The sequence below is a fragment of the Pagrus pagrus genome, assembly GCF_965226575.1.
Source record: "Pagrus pagrus genome assembly, chromosome: 17".
Classification (NCBI taxonomy): Eukaryota; Metazoa; Chordata; class Actinopteri; order Spariformes; family Sparidae; genus Pagrus; species Pagrus pagrus.
Genome location: NC_140201.1, coordinates 15,589,421 through 15,614,458, shown reverse-complemented (window position 1 = coordinate 15,614,458; position 25,038 = coordinate 15,589,421). Strand labels below are relative to the sequence as shown.

At 41.5% G+C, this 25,038-nt stretch overlaps 1 protein-coding gene across 1 annotated transcript in view; it reads right to left on the bottom strand.

The window, feature by feature from the left end:
- Positions 1–18,368, bottom strand: part of ctnnal1 (catenin (cadherin-associated protein), alpha-like 1) — a 53,894-nt gene extending 35,526 nt beyond the window's left edge. The window contains exon 1 of the mRNA XM_084380018.1: positions 18,037–18,368. Coding sequence (XP_084236144.1) covers positions 18,037–18,132 — 96 coding nt within the window. The 5' untranslated portion in view covers positions 18,133–18,368. The remainder of the gene's footprint in view (positions 1–18,036) is intronic.
- Positions 18,369–25,038: the final 6,670 nt, after the last annotated feature.

The window sequence follows — 25,038 nt, the reverse complement described above, 5'->3', positions numbered from 1 at the left end:
AATGTACTGTGGGGGTCAGCCTCAGATACAGAGCTCCCCGAGGCGGTGGCTCACCCGGGCCATGAGACCTACATGTGCCGAGCTTTTCATGCTGTGGCAGTGTCTTCTCTGTGCCCTTACTATTTACTTTACTGAAGAAATAGAAATAGATGACTATACATATATTTACTTGAATATTATTATTTTCTTGTGCAGTCAAGACTCCAGATGGGTATACTATTTGAAAATGAGGTCAATACTTTACCCTAGTTCCATACTAAAGCAATATGTGTCTTAATTCCTTGGTTTGAGGAATATAACAACATTTTCCAACAAACCCTTTTTCCATTTTACAAAATCTGCCACATTTCTCAATGTATCAGTGTTTTGTAGTTAAAGGAATAATTCAACATTTTGGGACTCACCCTTATTTGCTTTCTTTCTGAAGCTACACTCTGCACATTACAGGATTGTAGCACTGATTTTCCACCCACCAACAGTTACTGGAGACTGGCAACAAAACCCAAGATCAATCCCAAATCGGCGCTCAATTGCTGCATGTGAACAGTTCAAAGACAGCTCACCGATGCCTCACAGAATCCTGAAAGATCTCAAGCATGCTATGTTGTTTTGACAGGGACAGATAGGGGAACCATGCAACGAGCTACAGTCAATGAATGCAGACACGGGCTGGGGGAGAGGAGTTAAGAAGCAGAGATGGAAGACCACCTGAGCAGCAACAAGCCAGAAAACGTAGCGTGAAGACCAGATAGACTCGTCGGGGATTCCTCCAAGTATGTGTGACTCCTGTTGCTGTTGCCTTGGGGTATGCAAACCACGACTGAAAGTTGTGTGGTGTGAACAGTACAGTGATCTGACGACTTTGAAAGACATGAAGTGTGACTTAAGGCATTAGGATGAGAAGACTGATACCACTTTCATGTCTACACGGTTTTCAGTCCATATGCTTAGCTAAGATATAGCTGTAGCTTTTTATTTCAGTGTTTCCAACAGAATGGCTACGTACCTGTAGCAGGTGTACTATAAGCAAGCCTACATTAAATAGGCTGTAAATATACCCAGACAGCCCGCCTAAGTAAAGTTTATGTGTGGGCAACACTGTATTTACAATACATATGTTAGAGTCTGGAGTCATGTTAGCCCCTCATCTAACTTTCACCAAGAAAGGAGTATCTCCAAAATGTTGAACTAGTAATGGTTCCTGATTCCTGTATAATGCCACAAAATATCTGACTAAAGAAGTGAAAAAGGCTGATGAAGACAGTTCAAGCAATGACTCTTCTTTTCATTTTCATTCTTAGTACAGAACTGAGATTTCAGCTGCTTCTACTCTGCTTTTTCACGGTCAAAGGAATAGCAGGATTTGCAAAGTAAACTGTCGTATCTGTGCTCTTTGCAGTTAAATCTCTGCAGGTGACCGTGACTTTCCCATTAAAGCTGAGGTGGCATCTAACCTTTGGGTAGTCGACTGAAATGTTTGCTCCAGGCTCTTCGCATGACTCACAGCACGGAATATGTGTCAAAAACTGTACTCTTTCTCTCCTGTTCCGGCTTTTTGTCGCACCACGGCACAACAGCGAGTGCTGCTGCAGTGTGCATCATCACTTTTTTGTGTGTAAGGAAGTCAAGCTTGGTCAGATTAGCTGACTCACCAAGGAGCCCCTCGAATATAATGAAAAATGCAGATATGTTTTACTGGACAAAGCATTTAAACCAATTTAGCAATTAGTATATCAATCAAAATGTGATGCTGACAGTGCAGACTTGCTTCACAAGTTTATTTTGGCTGAGCCTTCAAAACAATGTCAAAAGCAGACTTCTTTGAACGGAATATAAATCACACAACACAGCAAGCCAAATGCTGGTTGTGTTTCTTAAACAGATTTTGAAACTGTGCTGCCAGTCGCTTCTTCTGAAACTGCTGCTTGTGAAGAGCGGCTGGCTCTTTGTTACAGCAATCTGACAGTCAATCGGCTCCGCCTGCCCACGTGTATGCAGAGGAGCCAAGAAGAAACAACAGAATAGATTGTAAGGTTGGCACGCGGTAGACAAAACCAATAAACTCAGCTCATATTTTCCAAGGGACCATTCACTGTCAAATAAACGACAAATATAATCCCACTTATTGCCTGGTATTACAGCTTGGCATCGATCCTTGGTGCTCTGCCACGGTTCAGGCGTTCAGAGCCTCTCTGAAACCTCTCAGAGACGGATTTCCAAATACAGGGATGGAAACACGGCCCAGGGTTTCCAGATTACATATTTGTGATTGTTTCACATGAAGAGAAGTATTCATCTCCGGGGCTTGGCAGCAGACTGGCCTACCACTCATGTGCCATGGCAGGGTTGTGTTTCCGCTCAGGGAGCAGAAGCTAAAAGGAAAGCAGAACAGGCTGTGTGCTACCTGGTGCTCCATCATGGCTGTCTTGAAAATAATGGGAAATCTATCAAGTCTTAAGTGGGTCCGCTGAAGGTGCTGAGCAGAGAGCTCCCCAGAGTCACTCTGACCTGTGCTAGTTGTTGCTTGTTGTTTACCGTTTGACAAATTTCGACAAGCGAAATCAAATCAGTCTTTATTAAACCCGTCATCCTTTATCAGTAATACACATAATATACTTTTATTCAAATGCTCAGTGTGTGCATGAAAGCCGTACTTGATATTTGAGTGGATGTATTACTCATTCGAGTAACAAAACATATTACGGGACCTCACTGACCTGGTTTGTTAGTGCACTGACAGTAACACACAATCTACAGTGTAATCAGTCAGGCTGATATGAGGTGCAGGAAGCCTCGAGGAACTAGCAGCAGCCGATAAGAGAGAATGACAAACCTGGGAGAAAAACAGACGGACAGCTGTGATGGAGAGATAGTCGGGCAGAGTGGCAGAGGGCATACAGTAAATAAGGAAAGAGGGTGGACAGCTAAGATGGAAAAAAAGGAAGGCACGGCTGAGAGGAGCTGCAGAGGAAACGAAGCAAAATGTGTCTTTAAAAGTTTTAAGGTACTGTAGAGAGAGCTGGTAAAGAAACTGCTCTCTTTCAGTAAAGAGAAAATAACACCGGAATAGACCAGATGAGACGGAGAGGTACAGAGGGTGAGAGTGGCCTCTGATTTATTGGTCCTTGCTGGGGGGTAGACAAACAAAACATGGCTGTGGATCAATTGTTGCTCTGTTAACCAGAATCCAAGGTTAACTAAGATGGGAAGGGGAGCAGAAGGGGATCGATCTCGACCGTTTGCAGAGCACCAGCCCATGATACAAACTACTGTTGTGGTTCAAAGATCTGGCTTCTCTTTAAAACCCATTTGCTGTTGGGCAAGTAGTGAATAAAAGAAATATAATAATTAATCTAATGCCAATACTGAATTCAACACAACCCAGAGAGACACTTATCAAAAGCCTCGGACTATCATCTATCTAAAAAATATCAGTCTAAAATCTAACAAATTCACCTTACAGCACCTCTTAAGCTAACAAATGAACACATTTTATCATACTTGATTAATCCATGCTGAAACTAAAAGTTTAAAAATGTAAGTTGTAGTTTTACAGACGGGTTATAAATGTACCAGACTATTTCATGGCAGGGACAGCCCATTGTTCTGACAGCCAATTAATCCTAAAACAAAAGCCCACTGCTCCAAAGGCCCATTGTTCCAAATATCTCCTCTATAAAGTCTTTTGCCCTTAATATCTTAAGTGTATTTGGACTTGCAGGAAAGGATGAAGTCTCTTGCAGGTGACCTTCATTGTTGTAGTCAGGTGACCTTCGTCGTCATGTCACAATAGGTTTGGTTAGGTGTAGGCATCAAGACTACTTCTTCAGGCTTGGGAAAAGATCATGGTTTGGGTTCAAATAAGTACATTAGTTAATGCTAACACGGTGTGTTTTTTAGGAAGCCATGGGTGTTTGTTTTCAGAACAATGGTCTGTCTGACAAATGAGCTTTCCAATTTTCATACTGTTACTACTATTTTGAAATAATGGTCCATCGAAACAATGGTGCTGCAAGTTCTTGGTCAGGCAGAGTGACTTCAAGAATTTAAACGGATTAAATGAACATAAACATTGTAAAGTTGGGTGAGTTGAAAGTGCGGGTGGGTGGATTTTTAAGCAAAACTAGCTGTTTCCAGTCTTTGTGCTAAGCTGTAGTTTCACAGACGTGAGCGTGCTTTCGATCTTTTCATCTCACTCTCGGGAGGATAGCAGATGTGTACTAACCCCGATGTTGAACTACCTCTTATGTAGAACAACATTGTCGGTCCAAGCATAAATACATTATCTTTTAACATTTCTATAGTCAGGGCAACAATTTTCCAGTGCGGGTGTAAAAAGTGAATATTTAATTCATGTTATATACATAAACATAATGTGTAAAACATTATTCTCAAAAGCTTTCATTCTACCAAGATAACCTGAAAGTCTGTAGTTGAAAGGGATATATTCAGTTCTTGTTTTGAGCAAAACACAATACTGGGGAGATTCTGCTGTCAAATAATAAAACAATAAATCAAATATGTTTCCCTGAGTATTTCATTAGTGTAGCTCCAGCCTATATGCTGGGAATGGGCTCAACTGTTTCCTACTAGTGTGTGGGTGGTGAAAATAGCGAATGCACCTGGAATGGTGGGGATCTGCCGGCAGCTGAATACCACTAACGACATCTCCTTTTAACGCTGTAACAAATAGTTCACAGGCAGCAAACAATCAAAACATGCATCTACTAGCTTATCTCAGACAGATGTAAGATATTGTGTAATGCCTCAGAAACCCCATTAGTTGAAAATAGCCAGCAGGCAAATCAAACTCGAACTGAGCCCCGGAGTGTGCAACAAATCACGTCAGAAAAAAAAACACACAAGATGCTGACAACATCTTGGAGCAACACACACATTTTTTACTTGTATCGAACTGTTTTATGTAGATCTCACTGTTATCATACTGTAACTAAAAAGGCCAGCCTGACAGCGCATCTTTGATCTAAGCAAGCTTCCACAAAACATCCAGGGCGTTATATAAAAGATGTCTCTGGACCAGGCCGCAGGGCGATGCAGATGAGATCCCACCCATTTGGAAATGTACACACTGTATGCAGTTACTAATTTCTCCAAGCTACACTGGGCTCTTTCTCTCACAGAAGACCAGGTTGTTTCGTAGAGACGTCTCCTTCATACTTTTGCCTGGGAATAAATCTTTTACAAGGATATGGTAGTTGTGTAATCTGGCAAGGACACAAACAAAGGAAGTAACACACTGCAGAAAAACACTGAGACATTAAATATTGCATCTATATGTGAGGTCTCCAATCCCTCCATCAGATTTGGCTGCTCACAACATTGAGGGGAACTTTTCATATCTTCTAAACAGCCTTTGCCTGGATAATAAAGTCATATTTGGTTTCACAAATTGGATGAGACTTGCAGGTCTGTAACAGAATATTCACATAATTGTATAAGGCAAATGGGTTACAATCCAGGAGGAGAAGAGGCAAAGAAAGCAAACACAAACATTTCAGTAAAAGGTTTTGATCACAGACATGGCCTTTTGTTGATGTGCATAAGCAGACAAAAAGAATTGCAATTAATGAATAACTATAACTGACACGGTGTGCACGGTATTCAAGCTCCACAAAGTCATCCATGAAAACAATTTTCTCCTAGGAGTTTAGTTAAATAATCAAGATCATTCTCACCTTGTGAGACAGCACACGTTCAAAAGACAGAAAAAAAAATAGTAAAACATTTACATAGGCTAGAACAAATCTCTCTCTATCAGACCTCTGGATGCTGCCAAAAAACACAATATGGCCCAGAGCACTGACTGTTCCAACTTTGTTCTTGCTATCTAACTCCAAACTTTGATTGTCCCCCTCAATGATTTCTTTGTGTAGTTGAAATGTTATATGAAAGCACTTCAAAAGAGCATACTCCAGTTCCTGATGAGGCTCTACTGTATTTTTCTATCTACTCTCCAATTATGGATCTCCTTGGCCGCCAGTGAAGATTGACGAGTACCTGCCTAAAACCCAAAGAGGCGGATCTGTAAATCGACGCAGCCTCGCCAGATCCATCATCACCTAATATAATTTCGATGAAAGTCCAATCCAATATTAGTGTGTATCTGTGGCTGTAAAGGCCACAGATACACAGAAAAGGGGTGAAAATTAGCATGTCCACCTGGGTGTCATGTTTCCATCACTGCCCATCAGAACTAGAGCTGATAAATACCCATGACTACTGAAAAGTCATGTACCCACTGAAGACAAAAGCCAGATGTTCGTGGGTGTCAGTTGGTTTTCAATCCAGTGTGAAAAATCCCACAAAGCCGTACCCCGAGAGTAAAATAGCAGTGTTGGAGATTTCTAAACTCTTAAAAAGTGTTAGTCAGTCAGTCTCAATGATGCAACAGCCATTGCTCAAACATTTGTCCCAGAGTCACTTTCTTGGATGCAGCATAACGTGACGATGACAGGCTGCTTCACAACCCGGAGGTACGAACACAACAACCAAGCCACTGGCGAGTCGCCCCCCTCAGGTTGTCTTCACACTGAGCAGTGTTTAATGACTGGGTAATTATATAAAGTCCTCAACAGGATAATCCTAACTGCTTGCCAACTCAGCCTCGAAAACATTCCATCAGTCATCATGATGGGTAATTACAAGTAATGGACAAATAATAGTGTGCAGTGAATAGTGTGTGAAAGTGGCTTAACCAGGCTCTGTGACAGCCTCCCACAGCGATAGCATGCTCTGCAGAAAAAGAACGACTGCAGTGGCTGCTTTGAGGACGCTGACCTAATACACCTGACAAAAAGGCACTGGCTTGTTTCTGAAATAATACAGCTTGTTTTTCTTAAATGAATAAGCAAAGTGACAAAGAAAAATGGGCTTGGTTTCTGAGACGCCTATTGGAGCCCAAATCAAATAAGAACACAAGTGTCTGAAGAAATAATCTCAAAAACTACCTCCAGGATTTCTGCCCTCCCAGGTTTTCAGCCACTGGAGTTTTTTTTCTTTAAAGATGAAAGGAAGGAGATGAGAAGATAAGATGTCAGGTGTGGAAGAAAGTCAACATGAATGCAAACTATCCCCAGAGCAAGACAAATCCTTACCCAGAGGGAGGGGAAAAAAATGGTGTTTTATGAATGTGGTCTTGAAGGTTTGACATTTGAGAAGAAAGGGACTTTAAAAAGTGAACATTAATAAATCAATGAATCGTGTCAAACCAAACATCAAAACCCTCAATGCAGAGGGATGGCGGCTGAGCAGGATGACTCATTGATGAAAGTGGTGAGGGAAACGGAGCGCGGCGAAGTTCAAGCCCTCGGGGTGGGAGAGGAACTAACTCATGCATACCAGCCAGTATAGAGTGCAGAAAGGTCTCACCCTTTGAGACTCTGACTTTTGACCTGAGCCGTGATGCTCCTATAAAGATACAGACACAATTTCAGACAGCACTCACACGATACACATTGTAGGAGCTCGAAATGTGAGCTGAGTGCAGGAATGCGGCCCCCCCTGATTTCAGACTGCATAATGGCCTGTGTTGTGACTCTTTCACATTCATGGGGGGCTTGGGGACCATGCTTTCACTACATTATAACTACATATTTGAAGTTCCAGGGCTCTTTAAAACCATTATGCGAACCAGTACCAGGAGCATTCACACACACAAGCCAAAAAAAAGAAAAATAAAGTACCTCCCATAATAAATACTCTTAACAGTAATTCTCACACTCGAACACAAGTAAAGTTTTCATATCATCTGCAACTCCAAAGCTCCTTTCAGCCCTTCAGATAACAGACACGCTTGAACGTCCAGAACAACCGGAACATTATTTATAGAAGGTGAGTGACTTTAACTTATTTATAGGGGTCGGCACTGTGAGTGTGTTTAAGTAGTGCACCCACACTGGGCTGTGTTTTACCGGCTGACTGGCCCCCAGCTGTCACCCACCGGCTCCAGTCACCCAGAAACAGTGACAAGATGAGAACACACTCACCATACTGATAGGTATCAGGTACTTTCAGGTTATCGATCAAGGACAAGCGTCAGTAGGCTTGGACAATAGGAGAAAAACATCATCTGAATCTGTTGTTGATAGACTTTTTCGGGGCCAATTTAAATTGCAAAATATCTTTGTTTATGCTCAAACCATAAAATGGTTTGCTTGTAGGTAAACACCTTCTACAAGGAAACTGGTTTATAAAATGGGACGATCTTAAAATGCTGTGTCTTCTCCTCACAGTTGCTGTTCGACACCGAAAGCTGTCATTTGAAACGACAACTTCAAAATAGCCTGTGAAAATGCGTCTACTTTAAATATCGCTCTGTGCTGCACTGTATTTGAGAACAAAACCTGCTTGTTCAGGAACAGCGTAGCACCTCTGTGTAATCTTATCAGCAGGTTAAAATGATTTTGTCCTATTCTCGGTGCTAAGTCTTTTCACAATGTGTAAGATCCTATCGTCTGACGATTGTGCTTTCAACACTGCGTTGGCTTCCAAAAACATTTCCCCTGAAGATATGTGATGGTCAGACAAAGGATGGTGAGAATACCATCATCTTGATCGCTCTAAAGTATTGAATGTCAAAAGAAAAGCGACAGCCAAATCTGGCTGAGCTGGTTACATGCCGTTCCCGTTACTGTTCTTCAGAAAAGGTGCAGGGCTGAGGATTATGTCTCAGTTTACAGCACAGAAGAAAAAGGGTAAAAGATCCTATGAGAAATGGTAAGGCTGAACTTTTCACTACCTGTAGCCAGTGGCTAGCTTTTCAGCAGGTGGCGAAATTAATGAGGTGATACGGGGACACTGGGCTCTCTGGAGAGATTGAGATTAAAAGTGAGAAAACAGGGGCCTAAGTGGAGAGAGATGGGGAGAAACTTAGCACGAAGGAGCAGGAGAGTAAGGTGTGTGACAGGAAAACAAAATCAGGAAATTGGGCAGCGCAACAGAGGAAGGGTGGAAGGCATACAAACAAGGTTCTATAGCTTCTTACATACTGATCCTTCCTCACACTAACTCCCTGAACTCACATCGTAAAGTGAAGGATTTCAACATGTGCTCAGTATCACTAGTATTCAGTTCAGGTTTTACTCTGCAGGTTTTATGGCCTCACTCTGATATTGATGTAGTTGCACAAGGTCAAAAGTGACATGCTTGCCAATGCATTTTTTCTGATAAGTGCTAATTAAACAACATCAGTCAACATTTACAAGAAAAGTAGTATACTACATTCTCATGCAGAGAAAGTAAGTTATACCATAGGAAGAAGGTTGGAGTGATATAGTAAACGTAAAATATTTAAAATTTCTGCCTATTCAGAATTAGAAAAGATAAGAAAACGTTTGGTATTCTGTGTTCTCTGTGTCCTTCACACTCTCTTTGTTCTGTCATGTCAAACCCCATCTCTTTAAAAGAACTCATTATCGAGAGGGGAGAAGTTCAAAGACGCTCGAAGAAAGCAATTAACACATACAAGCCAGACTGAAGGATTCCTCTGTGGTACAGTCAGCAATGTTGCTGCTGGAGAGGGAGAGAAGAACAAACATGATGACTATAGGAGAGCTTTGAGATGTGCGTCAGGGATGTGCGTCTGTGTTGAGTGACCTTAAAAGGCATAATTCTTTAGATAATTACAATCCAGTAATTTATGTAATACTTGTCTCCGAAGCAAAGAACGGTATTTACAAACAGCAAAGTTTCTTTTCAGTATTATGTCCAGATATCCCTATCCAGCTGTTCTAAATCTTTTGAGACATAGATACTGCATGTGGTGAAAGCCAAGTTTACCAAAACTGGCATCTAAATCATTCAGAGTCACAACATAATCTCCAATGTCCATCATGAATAAATATCCAAAAGTCCACTGAGAGATCACTGGGGGAAAAACACTCCAACAAATCCAGAAGTTGCCTGAAAATCATCACAGTTTTAAGTTTTATTCAGTATCAAAGTACTGTAGTGAAAGTTGTTGGTACATCCTTGGGTACACTATCGGGAACTGTTAGTCGCTATTTCAGCATAGTTTTAATAGTACAAATTATCCAAAATATAACTAGACATAAATGGTTCACAGATCACTTACTGTCTCAACGACTAAGGTCAAATCATTTTGAAGGGTTCCTAACTGAGTCAAACGACCCACAAGTATCTGGCAGCAACGATGAGAGCTGGTTGAATTCTCTAAATGCTAACAAAAGGTGCTTTAATGATTTCTTTCTTCTCTCTTTAGCAGACAGTACACTAGATCAGTCAGATTCTCTTAGCATCGTGGTTGTCTTCTCCTATGTCCTGACAAATACTCTATACTTGACCTAATTACGTTTTCCATCAAAGACACTGTGCGCAATTTTTTTGACTGTTCAACCACAGCCAATGGCAACATTATACTTCCCGTTTACATCTTCCAAAGCATTATGGGAGTTCAAAAACAGCACTGTCAATATTTTTTTTTGACATTATAACAGACAGGGGGTGTTTGGGGATAAATGTTGTCTAATTTGTTGGTGGGGGGGCACCTAGTGAAATAGCTTTATGTTAAGATGACACATGTTTCTGCAATTAAGACAACCTCACACACTGGCAAGCTTTCCTGCCTTCGCCATGATTTACAGCGCTTGCCCTAGCAAGACCCAGACCCCATACAGTGAACAACTGTCCTAGTCAATGTCATATGCTTAAGACTGGAATTATCACTCCACCGAGCCAACAATCCGCCAACACAAAGGCAATGGGATACAAACAGCTGCCTGCCAAATACTAATCTGTTTACCTGTGGTTGTCCAGGCAGCAGACAATATAGATACCTTGTGTGATATCTCTGGCAATACATGACGAGTGGAAGGGTACATGCCTACAAGATTACAGTAAGTGGGCATGTACACACTTAGTCTCCTATGTACTGACAGCATGTACAGTAACGCCTCATGTTTCTGTCCATCCTTATATGTCTGTTTCTGCTTTTAGCACTCTAAGGAGGAGGCCAGATAGCTGTGTTTTTATCTTACCATATCAGGTACCTCCTTTATAATGATGTGTTGTTATTGAGATATTACAGATGTGCAGCTACAGAAGGACAGGCTGGGAAACTCATGAGCTGTTCTCCTTAAAGTTCACAGATGGGCTCTGTGTGCAACCACAGAGTAATTAATGCCAATAAGTATGTCCTTGTCTGTGCTTCTGGGCGTGTGTTTATGCATCTGTTTCAATCCACAGGGTGCTTCCAGTGAGGCTGGACAACACAAAACACCACGCTACATTAGGCGCCACATCCCTGCTGATAGAGATCTCTTCCTGTGTGGTTCACGCTCATGATGAGACATCTCACCACTATCTAATCATCATAAACTGAGAATACGCTGTAAATACAGGCTGGTAATGAGCCAAGCAGCCACTTGACACAAACAAGAATATTACAGTATGTTTCGAATAGCCTTTGCGGGCTTTAGAGGATACAAAACAGGCTGAGCATGGTGAAGAATTGTTTAATGAATTAAATTTCATTTTGGCGATAACAAAATTAAAAAACGCATTTGAGAGATTTAATATCAAAACAGAGATAATGTCCTGGTTAGTCTTCATAAGAACTCACTATCAACAGTTTTCTGAAGAAGTACTGCATGACCGAAAGCCACTTGAGGACCCTTTTTTTTTAATGGACAACAGGTCCCTGATATTGCTTTCCATTTTCAGTTGACACAGAATGCCAGACCTGAGGCTGTCTGATAATGGGAAGGATGCTCAATCAATACTTTATCAACCTCCCAGCGACAGCAATACGTCTTGGTTGGAGGCAGAAGCTTTCCTTGAGACAATTAAAAGCGGTTATCACCATTAGCTACAGCCTTCAGATAACTTAAATGGCAGAGGTGAGATAGCTTTTTTCACCATTAAGTTAACTCCGCTTTTCTCTCCGGGTGACAGATCCCTTCAGGCTGGGTTATTTGGAGGTTTCAGGTGCACACATGCACTCGCTCACACACGCACATAGACGTAGACACACACACACAAAAATACACAACTGTCTCATCTGGAAGTATATTAGCCGGGGTGAGGTCAATGGATCGACACGTGAGACTGACCCCTTTTATCGGCACTTAAAGAGGACAGCAGTCTGTAATGACTCCCCTGACAGCAATAGTGAGAAAAGGAGTAAGAAGCAGGACAAGGGGGAAACACTGGTCATGCAAGGCCACCACACGTGTGTTAACGCTTGTGTGTGTCAGAGAGATAAAAAAAAAAGGTTGAAGGGAGTGAGTTTTTCATCAAACGACGACCAGAAACCATTTTTCTTGATTATTATTATTAGCAGTTATACTATTTGTATTTTTGGCGGTGGTGGTATTATGTGTAAAGTCGCATGAGGCTGTATTTAACCACACAGCACTTCTTACAGACCACATTCACACGACGGCATCAACAACAACTATTTTGATAACCCATTAGCTACCGTTAGAGAACAGTTAACGTTAGCATTCAACCACTTCCTAGCTAACATTAACATGTTTGATAGTGTGACACAATGCAATAAGAAAGGCATGAATTAATTGTAAAATATGAACATATTTAGCCAGAAAGTGAAAATGCACTGGGTGTAATCAAACAGTAACATTAGTTAACAGGTGGTTGCAGTGGCTGCTGTGTGAATATGGTCTATTAAAGACTGTGTTGTTCTGAAAGCCTGTTGTTAGTTTCTGTTCCCAGACTCCATTTTTTTAACAAAAGTCAGCTACTGTTGCTCTCTGTCAGTGGAGCAGAGAGAGGCTCTGAGACGAGGCACTCGAGAACGTGCATAAAGTCACATCCTTTGCACTGTCGTCCACAGTACTTGTACAGGCAACCGAGAGAGAGGGGAAGGTCTCATTTTTCACACGATCACGTTACAATCTGCTCACAAATGGCCAATAAAAAATGATAATACATGTAAATTTCTACAAATTGCTGTCACATAGAGCCCCTTTGAAACACCGAAATGCAAAAATGTACAAAAATGCATTAAATCTAAATGTATTCCAAAGTAATTTATTTGAACTGTAAGTTAAATAGGCTTCTTATACAAACAGGTGTAGGAGAGCAAATTGCAACGGCAACTCCTTTAAAGTTTTGGAAAAACTTGACCAGATCATGTGCACAGCAATGCATAATCAACTACTAGTAAGTAGATTTCTGTACATGAGTCATAAGTGAATTTCAGAGTGCAATCAACACAGATCAGTACATGGATCACTGACGTCAGTCCAATATCCAAAAAGTGAATTATATCAGTATCAGCAACCAAAACAGATACTGGATCGTATCAGTCCTGAATCTTGTATGAGAGTTAGTGTATACCTTGGACACTTTTCAAAATATTTCACTGATGATGGCAAAACAGGAAAAATGGTGGTGGCCGTCCAACCTGCACGGATAGTGTGTTATCATACACCCTGTTGTTTTGAGTTGAGGCTCAAAGGGTTGAAGGCTGATAAAGTGCCAAAAAAATGCAGGTGACGACACATCAAACCTCAAACACTGGAACCACAGTTTCATTTAGTTTCTGTCGTCTGTGGGCAAACAATCACACACACCAAAGTATGCAGATACAAAGACACACAAGCCACACTGGAATCCCCCACCCTCCTTTCAAACACACTAATGCACACAATAAAGACTTATTTTGTCTCATACCCAGGAGGTTAGTATATTTTGGTCTGTGAGTGTGTATGCACGCGCATGCATGCTTGTGGCGCACTGTAATCCTCATGTGGTTTCACCTTCATGCCAGGGACCCATTTGTCTTCATTATCATCATACGGCTGGAGGAAGCAGATCTGTTAGGGCTGGTGGCAACCGCAATGCCTCTCTGTCTCAGTATAAAAAACAACTTCACTACCTGGACGTTTGTCATGTCACCCCACCACAGGACCAGAGACGTTAAGAGGGAAATAGTGCCTCATACCTCAATAAAACTCCATTTCCGATATTTCCAGAAAGACGGCTGAAAATTAGACTGATGGTTGTGCTTACAGAGCTGTTAAGTGAGAAGTGGTTTATGGAGCGCTTTTTTTGTCAGCGCTTTGTTTAATGTGGGAATTTATGTGACAAAACGCTCTGAGCAAACCGCACCGTCCAACCTGCCACTGAGCTTTTGTTTGGGTAATAAATATGCCATTTGAATGCAGTTTGTGAGCAAAATGAAATCAGAAAAGCTTTCTTTTTACCCACAGTCCTTTTTAGCACATCAGAAAACTGCAAGCACCACAGAACCCCTGGAAGCATGACAAAGTCGACGCTAACAAACTTGGACAGAGAACGGATTTTCCAGGCCCAATTATAGTAGAAAATCTTTTAAGAAACTCCTGGCTCAGCCCTGCAGAAAAATGATGGAACCCACATAGCTGTGTAATCACAAGGCCAGGGTGTCACAAGTGTTTAAATGTTCACCGATCTGATCAAAGTCTCACATATTACTCCCTGGACCTTATTCGTTCCCACACATCTTTACCTCCAAACAACACCCTTACACCTCGTCAGCCTGGGGACCACCATGTCCGCACCCAGACATGGCTGGTGTGTTTTTACTAGGAACACACCTCAATTATAGAAACCCAGGAACAGGACTGTTATTTCACTAATCACCACTTCAAAAACAGGAGTCGAATCTTAGGGAAAAAGCAGCCAGATTATCGCTAATTGCCTTCGCAGCTGGCTATGGAGCACATCACAGGTATAGGACACTCGCAACCGCAGACACTTTCACTTAGTTTCCCCTTCTCTCTGTGTGTTGCCCATTACATTTTTGACCACCACCGGAGCAATTCATTACCCTCTCTATGCCCCTCACAATGCAAGTCCATTGGTATGGAGATGGGTGTAGCAGAAAAAACGAAGTAAAGCACATTAGTGGACTCCTAGCTGAGAAGAAAGGACCTGTTAAATCAAATAAGAGCCCTCAGCCGTCAAAATGATGGGGGACGCAGCTAGAAAACATCCAGGAGGCCACAATTGGAAAAAAACAGGACACAGACACATTTGGGTGCAATCTAAATTGCAAAAACTTGGTGCGTGCAAAAGGATTCAGTATGACAGGTGAACATACACGCATGAAAAGAGAAGAGGTGGGTGGGACTGTGTGCCTGTGTATGTTGTGCAAGGCGGGGATACTCCCAGGCCTATAATTACACCGTGGTGGGAGTGAAGCTGATAACAGAGGCCTGAGGATATCAACGTCAGAGGGGAGAGGAGAGGAGAGGAGAGGAGAGGAGAGGAGAGGAGAGGAGAGGAGAGGAGATACATAATAAAAGAAGGGGATAGCTCACACAACATGACACCTTATCAAACACCAGCTTTTCTCACTGACACTGCTTTTTCATTTCCTCCTTGATAGTTATCTAATGACCTCTACAACACACGAGCATGCATACAAACATGCACACAAAGCTCCATTAGAGGAAAAGCCACGTAACACAGCCCACGCAGTCATTGCATTTACACTGACTCTAATAATTCAATTACAACCTATGTAAGGCTGTACTGATTCTCAGAACCGTCACATAAACCCCCTTAACTGAATTATCTTACTCACATTAAGGAGGTAATCGTGGTACAGCTTGGTTAAACATCTGTCTTTCTAATGACCACTGGTATATACACAAGTAAGACAGGTTTCACACACATGAATGCAAAAACAATAACACACACATCTACTTTTGGATATGAACGCAATAATCATTCAACAATGTATATTATTATCATTTTAAATCCATGTTTGAAATCAAGTTACTTTGAAACATGTAGGGCTGCAACTAGCAATTGTTGTGATCATTAAATACAAGGCTCCAAACTAACTCTTCACAATGGTTGCACAAGCGCATAATTCAGGTGCACCTAATAAAACATTTGACTTAATTAACTTATCACACTATTTAAAATATTTTTAAGAGGAATAAATGGTGGAAAAACATGTTTTTCTCCTTTTAAATGACAGCACCCGAAACAAGAAATTGCGATAACCTCAGTTGTTTCTGGCCAACAGTCCCAAAGATTAATATTAGAAGATGAAGAAAACCAGCACATCTTTATATAAGACAAGCTGGAACCGCAAAATGTTTGGAATTTTTGCTCAATCTTTCATGCCACAAAAAATAATTCAATTTTCATTACTGCAAAACAAATGATTTCAGCTCTATTAACATGTTTTGTGCATATTTGCAGTAACTGAGCGATTCATGTGCGTGAAACCCCCGTGGATGAAAAGTGCTTACAGCAGGTGAAACAACAGCACCAGCTGAGTGACTGTCCTTCTGATGACATCCCAACAATGACAACAACAACAAAACATAACATATGGAGATAACGGTCCTTGGTAATGTTGATTCTTTCAGCATTGCAGCGCTCTGTTGCTATGGGGACATGCCTCACTCTGAGCAAAAAAAAAAAAGAAAAAGAAAAAGAAAGTTAAGAAAGATTGTCCTTGAGGCCCACTATTCAACCGTGGACTGTAATATGCTGAATGTTGTAACGGTATACAGCACATTCCTCTATGCTAAAGAATGGAGCTCTGCCAGTCTTTCTCAAAGGGCGGGAGTGCACCATAAGTTTGCTGCAGCGTAAATATTATTAAGGTAATGCAGAGTACAGCATATTTACTGTATGCTTTTGTACAATATTACAGCAGTGCTTACTATAAGTATTCTTGGGGTAACTGCAGGTAAAAATCTAACCTGGATTTCAACTTCAAAACTTTCTTTTTGTTGTACGTATGAATGACCCAAAAAATTAACAGACTACAGAAAGCACGTCCCCTAACAGATGTCCATTCAGCACAGGATGACCTTATATCTTTCAAATGAGAGGGAGGAAGCAGGCTTTCAGCATTCACGGGGGGGGGGAGGAGGAGGACACGTCAGGGACCTTCCATCGTGGCATTGTCCAGATTCTGTTAACCCACCAGTGAGGTGCCTCTCTCATCCAGTGGAAACAACAGAACATTTACAGGTCTCTGGCCCTTTTAGTCTCCTGCACAATAAGGGGATGTTAGCATTTGCAAGACTGATGGCCATCTCCCTATTCAGGAGACGCAACCAACCTCCCATCCTAAGTGGCATGCTGGGAAACAGTCGCATTAAAAGCAGAAGCTCTATAAAAGGGAAATGAAATGGAAATCACCAGCCGAAAATGACATTATGTGTTTTTTTTAAAAACAAAAACTCATTACAAAACAGCCTTGGAGTTTGTAGCCTACTTTGTCACACTCAAGAATAAAATCATTAATTAACTCATTGACCTAAACTCGATGCTTTTAAAGCTGGGACTACTGTTTTCGAGTGTGCAAGAGGGGAGTTGTTGAGAGAGTGCAGTGGCCCTAAGTGGGTCTTTCATCTTCTTCTGTTTATTGAAAAACAAAACACGTGCCTCAAAGTGGCCCAATTAGAGAAGTGGGAGTCACAGTGCAGCTCAGTACTGGCATAGGGGAGCACAAACACAACTTCTGGGGGAAAAACATTTAAACTTTTATGCTGCATTTTGTCAAAGTGTGAGGAGAATTCCCAGAAAAACAAATGATTTCTAACCCAAACAGCCTATTTCATATTGTTCTTTTTGTTTTTGCGGTTGGCTGGACATTGGTTTAATTGCTCCCATGATTACATTAGAGTACAGCCTAGCCTGTTATGTAATTCTGTAGCATACTGACTTCTGCCTAACGACAACAAAATCTGTGTTTAGTCTCATTTATTAATAAAAGTTTTGCTAACCTCTGATTCAACACTCCCCTGTGTGCAACTTGTAACAAGTCTGCACTGAATTATTAAACATTTGTTACAACAACGACAGCAGTTATAACGCAGCTAACAACTTGGTTTGAATTCCCCACACGCTTGACGGACTTTAAACACAACACGAGAGGGAAACATGTAGCACACGCAGGTAAACACCAGTCAAAGTTAGCCTCGTGTGTCCGAACGAGGCTGTTGTCGGGTTTATTTTAAAAGTACAATAGGTCCAGAAATAACAATAGAACAAGTTGTTTTACGTTTGTGGTGTACTCACCTGCGAAACTAAAGGAATAAGCGTCTGCTCCACCGAGCGAGTTTTGATTTCCAGACCGGAATCAAAGTTACTGTTGCCGCACGGAGATGAAGCCATTCCCGCCGAGCTCGAGCTCTCCCTTGGCTGCCTAACACACAATGCACGGCACCGCTGAGTTCACCCAGAGCCTTCTTCCCTTTCTGCTGTTTAGCAGCTGCAAACTGCTGTAACGGACTTGCTGTCACACACCGGGGTTTCGCAATTGGTTACACAGTCGTTTATCGAGTGGCTCTCCACACACGCACGCTGTTTTAATCCACTCCGGCTCGGTGGTTGTGCCGCTGCGCCCGCTAATGTCCATGTAGTTTACTCAACAGCGGCGGGGAAGCGGACTGCAGCACACCACTGTGGGCAACCACACACGCACACACACACACACACATCCAGGTTTCCACTGCTAATGTGCAGCTCCTGGCTTTCCCAAAGTGCAGCTTATCATTTGTGCACAATCCGGATGGTAGCTTTGATTTTAATCCACCTGTTCATTCATCTGATGCAGTTACGCCTAACTCAGTGCAAAACAACAAAACAGATGGATAGATACATTTTAAACAAAAAAAAAAAGGGGAGATTTGGTTTTAAAAATTCATGCAAAGCCTTCATGCAAATTTGGATGATAGGCTATAGGTGTTTTAGATTTAAAATTTAATCCATCCGGCCGTGCAGATTTGGAGGACTTTGCATCCAGTGGCCCTCCAGAGAGAGGAGCGACGCTTTCCTCGCTGCACAGCTCTGGTTTGATCCCTGAGACAAAGAATCCCACATTATCCCCTGGAGTCTGAGAATCCCTTATCATCCTCTCCAAATACACACCAGATATGTCAATCAAACCCAGCTGCACTGAGCCACATGGGACAGCTGTGCTGACTCTCTTTTTAAGAAAAGTTGCCAACTTTACCTTTTGTCTGTCTGGAGAAAGATCTCACTCTCATCTGAGGAGATGCAGGTCACCCAGGGTCCAAAACTGAGGAGGGGGGCCCTCAAGGTAAATGAACTGTGGTTCCAAAGTGTTTGTTTGTGATCTCAAACAGCTCTGGTTTTGGTCAAAATCAGTAAAACTGCTGTTAAATGTAACAAAAAAAATGTAACAGAGCAGCTGCTGTTGTTTTGATACCTAAGACAAACTGCAACACAGATCTGGCTCGATTTTTCTGATCAAACTAAAAGAGAATTATCCTCTGGGGACAGATTTCAAATGGAAGTGCTGAAAATCTGTCTGCCAAAGCTTCACATGAAACCCATCAACAAAACCCATCATTTCCATTAGACTGTTTGAAGTTGTGGATTGCTGGACATACATTAGATGTGTTGTTGTGTTTTTTACTTTTTCATTAAGGCAGAATGATGTGATGCATAAGGCACACATGGGTTTAACTGCCCCACAGGTGCATTTTTGCCTAAGATGAATGGCACAGTGACATTTTATTTCAGACAAACTGACCGACTTGGAGGTTACAATGACTCACAGGCATGTTATTTCTAGATGTGATAATTATGGTGTAGGGAAGAGACTATCCAGCATCCTCAGCTGCATGAGGTCCATAATTTGTACCTAATACATTCTTTTGTCTCTATCTGGCAGCGTCACTTTATGTCATCCGTCTGTATCAGACGGTCTGGAAACTATTCTGTGAGGAACAACCGTTTTATCTGAGCAATACATCGCCCTTCTTCTTATTTTGTGACCCAGTGACTTGTATCCATAATAGGACTCAAGATTCTTTATCACCACCTGGATCCGAGCCCAACCAAACTTTTGCCAAATTCTTTGTATCCTCAAGTGGCTCCAGTAGCTATTTCTAACTTTACAAGTGCAGCCACTGGATGATGAGTGGTGAGTAACACTTAATGTTACACACACACACACACACCAGATGGCCGAGAGCAGATATGGCTTATAAGCACTGTGGCGCTGTTAGCGAGGGCTTTTTGCTGCCTGCTTTATCATCAACTATGGTGGCTGGCTAGCACTCCGTCAGCAGTGGAGACAATGGCCATGTGTGTGTGTGTGTGTTAAGGCTGTCTGCGCTCTCAAGCCCAGCCAGTATTTATTTAAAACCCCAGAGCTATGCTTTAGTTTAACCCTCCCTGTTTACATAGGTTTCACTCCACACACACACACACACACACACACACACTGCATCATTATAAAGGCATGCAAGCAGTTTGGCTGCAAGCAGACAGGGCTGCGTTCCACTTTGATGAATGGCTCTACTACTAACTAGATAATATCTGTATGTGTGTTTTTTTTTTGTTTTTTTTTGTTAATCTGCTCTGAGGCTCTCTCTTCCAAGCGATGAGATGATAACAAGCGCCACTCGCATTGTGCTGTATCAACTTGTGCTGGCTTAAATGATTCTGGTCACAGAAGATAAGTCCAAGAGGCAGAAGAAGATAAGACATTATGATACATCCTGTAATATTTCAGTGGAAACTGTTTGGTTATCATCCAGACAAATAGCTGCCAAACAACACAATAGTTTGCACATTCTCATTGAGTTTTGTCAGTGCCATATATTTCTAGCTGTGAAGCAGGCTTGTTTTGCTAAATAGTATCTCATTTGTTCTGGAATATTCAATAATTGCTCCTCTGTCTCTAATCTCTTTTAGGCACATTGCATTTTGACAATTTGCCTGAAAAACCCGTACAAGCAGGAAGTCCCTTCTGTGCATACTCATCTGCACAGTCCAAGGGTATTACTCATTAAATAAAAGATGCTTATGCATAGTGTGATTGTGTTGCTAACAGCTGCTACTGTCTCTTTCCGTGCTTTAGAAGTGCTGACTTCTCCTCTCTCTCTCTTTCTCTTTCTCTTTCTCTCTCTCTGGATCGCTCTTTCTCTCTGGCTGTACAGCTCCTGGGACAGGAACTGCTGAGCCTGAAGAGATAGTGATTTTGCACACTGCAAAATGTAAAATGAGTGCACTCAGTCATATTTCCCTGTTGGATAAGTAGGTTGAAAATTTGGGATTCAAAGGAAGGATTTTCGGTGGAATGTTCAAAGATTTTTCCCCCCTGCATTTTGAGATCTCGAGAAAACAATTCATGCATACCTTGTGTGTGTGTGTGTGTGTGTGCATATACCGTGTTCTTGCCCCCCTTCCTGCATATTTTATACAAGATTATGTTTCATATATATAGTTTTCACACCACGATTCACACATTAACATTTGCCTCCAGGGGAGAGATAAGCCTGAGATCGGAAGACTTGCACTTTAGGTTAGCGTGTCCTTGACAGAGACCTGCAGCTGAACTCGTCCTCTCACAACGATACAGTGACCGGAGAGGCCTGTGTGAAGGAGACGAGGTCAAACTGAGGTGAGGTATCCGGGTTGCATATTTAAGTTGGCCGCACACTGTTTTTTACTGACTAACCCTGCATAGTTTTGCAGTTTAAAGGTCCAGGACTATTTATAATGTGAGATGAGTTTAAACCTGGCTGGCTTACAGGTGTTCATGTTAATACAGACTCAGGCTCAGGAAAAATGACACTGCTCACAGTGCGAAAAAGACGTGCCGCAGAACTAGAAACTGGATAAAAATCAAACATTTTAATATCTTCAAATGAAAAAAAAACAACCCCAAAGCAGCATTGCTAATAAGGCGCGGGTCATCTGTCATTTACAGCTCTCCTGCTGCCAAGCAGGCACCCCTCAGGGGCAAGGCTAATTTAATTGCATGTAAACACAAGCAGGCAGCAGCAAAGTGCCATGCAGACACACATCCCAGTAAAGCTCGGCTTTTCTGCATCTCCATTTCTGCTGTTACATAATCACGGACGCCACGCATATACTCATTATCATTCAGATTGCGTCCAGAACTTCTTTGTTGAAGGCAGACTCATTTGTCGGAGACGTTCTCTGCAGTTTGAAATAGCAGCAGGTAAAACATAAATGGATGCATTAAGTGGGACCTGTGTGTTTCAACACATCGGTCACTTCCAAACATTGAAATGTGTCCATGCAAAACAAGAGAAACTCATACATTACATTAAAGAGATCGAATTAAAAAATATTTATAGTCTTTGATGGTGTATTTTCATCTGATACCGTAGTCTGGGTGAGTACTCAATTCTGATTGGCTGCAGGGTGTCAATTAAATACAGACACCTGTGGACCTACTAAGTAGTTCTTGTGGGAATGTTCACTGTTCTTAATTAATGCATTATAGCCTGTATCTAAAATGAGACTTTGAATCTTGCTAGCCTAAGGTTAGCTTTCTGGCTAATAGCTGACCCAAAGGGTTCTCAAGATAATGCCCGATTAGGTGTCCATTAAGAGGTATTAATGGACGACGGGGAGGCCAGAACATTGTTCGTTCATCATCCTGTTCTTGCGCTATATAAAAATGTGAGAAATGTGTTTATTTAGTGTATTTTATGTGTTTCTAAAGGGGGTGTAACATGATGAAAAATCAGCAATTACTAATCACTAAACAGTAGATTTGAATTTTTTAATTCCCTTCAAGGAGATAATGTATGGAACATATGTATCTTATTTCATTTTGTAGATTTATTATTTTCATTATTTAAATTTCCACTTTTATATACAATACCAAGCATACTTTCTTTTTACACTACACCTCAAGCTCAGAGAAAGCATTAGTGAACTGTTGCTAAATACTATTATTACCTGAGATCTTAAAAGTGTAATCGAATAAGTTAAGAGTCATTACATGTGCTTTTTTTTAGCCTGTCTCAACCACAAAGTTAAAACAGACTTGAGTAAATGGCATTGAATAAGAAAGAAACTCTCAATGCCCCGAGAATATTTTAGTGTTAAAAGAAAAACAAAATGTCTCTCTATCATCCCTCAACCAGTTCATTATGGTAATTCCCTAAATTACGATCCACTCTCCTAAGAAAGCTTCAGAATTCCTCAGGCACACTGAGTTATTGAGCACTTGCACCAACATATGGTACAATGAAATGAATGAATAAAACATTTAAGGATATTATCTACATTGTAAAACATTTAATTTTCCTCTTTCATAAATACTTAAAGCATACCACAGTGAGATGGAGATCCTCTTAGGCATTACATGACAGATTATCACATTATCATGTTTCAGGATCCTGCTCGACTTCACTATTTTAAAGACAAACAAATCAAACGAATCTCAGATTTAACACCCACTATATTTGCTAACATGAACACAGATGCCATTTACTAATCATAAATAAATACACTACAATATCTCCACTGTATGTGTTAAGAATCTGACCTCCCGGCAGCAAACTAATTAGCAGGAATATGGCTTTCAATCTGTTGAGCGCTGTAGTCATATAATGAGGGCGTCAAAGCCGATGCAGAGTGTGTCCACGGGCTAAATCAAATTGCTTTCCTTGGATGACCCCGTCGTTACTGGCAAAGAGAAGCAGTTAACTGTCACCCTGGTGCAAAAACATGTTCAGAAAACTCATCATAAAGGCCTATCCGTACACAAAATAGGACAGGAACGCTCCTAAATAAACCTCCTCTCTCTTTCCTGCAATGACCTGTTAAATTTGATCAAACTAATCCTGCGTTGTGTAAGCAGGTGGAGAGATTTCACCAGGAGACGATGATGAATGAATAGCCAGAGCGGTACAAAGATAATAGAGATGTTTTTGCACAGACGCAGCTGTTTGGCTACGCCCCAGCTTTTGCCTTGCTGCCACTCCCGAGATGAGAGCCATAGATGCATTGGCATTCTCCACAGAGAGGTCGTCTCACCCTGCCAAGTCTGTCTAAATCCTGTCTGAGGCTGAGTGAGGAGGGACAACAATAGCAAGATGAACACAATCTATTTTCTCTTCAAGTGTTGGTGACAGTGCGCCTGGTCTGTCTTTGTCACACACATAAACCACAAGTCAGCCCAGTCAGAGGCAGGCCTAAAAAAGAAAAATAGACCCAGCTACCCCTCCTCCATCCCTTCTCACTTCCTCATATTATCTGGCTCTATCCCTGTTTGTCTTTGCTACATTGTCATTTATCATATCGTCTCAAGGGTTCACAGATGCCATCACGTTTCTCCCCCCTGATCATGTCAAATGGGTGCCTGGAAACTCCTTGTGACAAAAGTGTCGCCTCAACCTTTGAAATCTAAAGGACCCAGGGGCGTTTTTTTTTTTTTTTAAACAGGCAATGCTGTCCGGCTGGCAGCTAGCTCAGCTGTGACCAGTCACCCTCGGTCAATGCTTGGCAAGGGGATAATACAGTCCGACACAGCGGTGTGTGTATACTGTGGCATCTTGATTGTTGATGGAACAAAATACTGCAAAGCGTCTTCTGTTATTTAGTTCATATACTGTATGTGTCGTCTGCTTCTCCTCTGCCTTAGACCCAAGCAAAAAATAAGTTTGCATTCACCTTTGCTATGATATGCTTGAACTTGTTGACCCTTAAACAGCCTACAATAATAAAGACACATAAGCTGTCCTCACGCACCCACTTCATACCCTGTGCATGCGAATGCTTTTAAATTAGCTGCTACAGTGAACATTTGGGCTTAAAAAAGTGTAAATAACATCCTTTTAAAATCAATTTGGGACCTCTGGGCCACTTTATGTTTGTTTTTATTACTTTTTAAATCAAGTCCCCATCTTCTTCAGTTGTTTAGGGAGAATGCTGCAGTGCTGTTATGCTGTGAAGCTCCCAAAATATGTTTTGTACCACAAATCACTTTCCATTGGCACGAGATTGATTACATAATGACTGCCTTTTCATTTTTGGGTGAACTAATCCTTTAATGAATGTAGGGCCCAGCCTCCATCCACTGAAATCTCTTCAAACAAAACTTTAAATACCCACCATCTCTGATTTGTCTGACCTTTTAAGTTAAAGAAAAGCATCTCGCCTATTCAATCAACTCATCATTACCTTTTTACAGAGCTGTTAAATTGTGCTAATTAACTGCAGAGTGACAAAAATAAACGTGTGACCATCTAATTTGAAGTATCGTCTCTGGATTTGTGTGTGTAT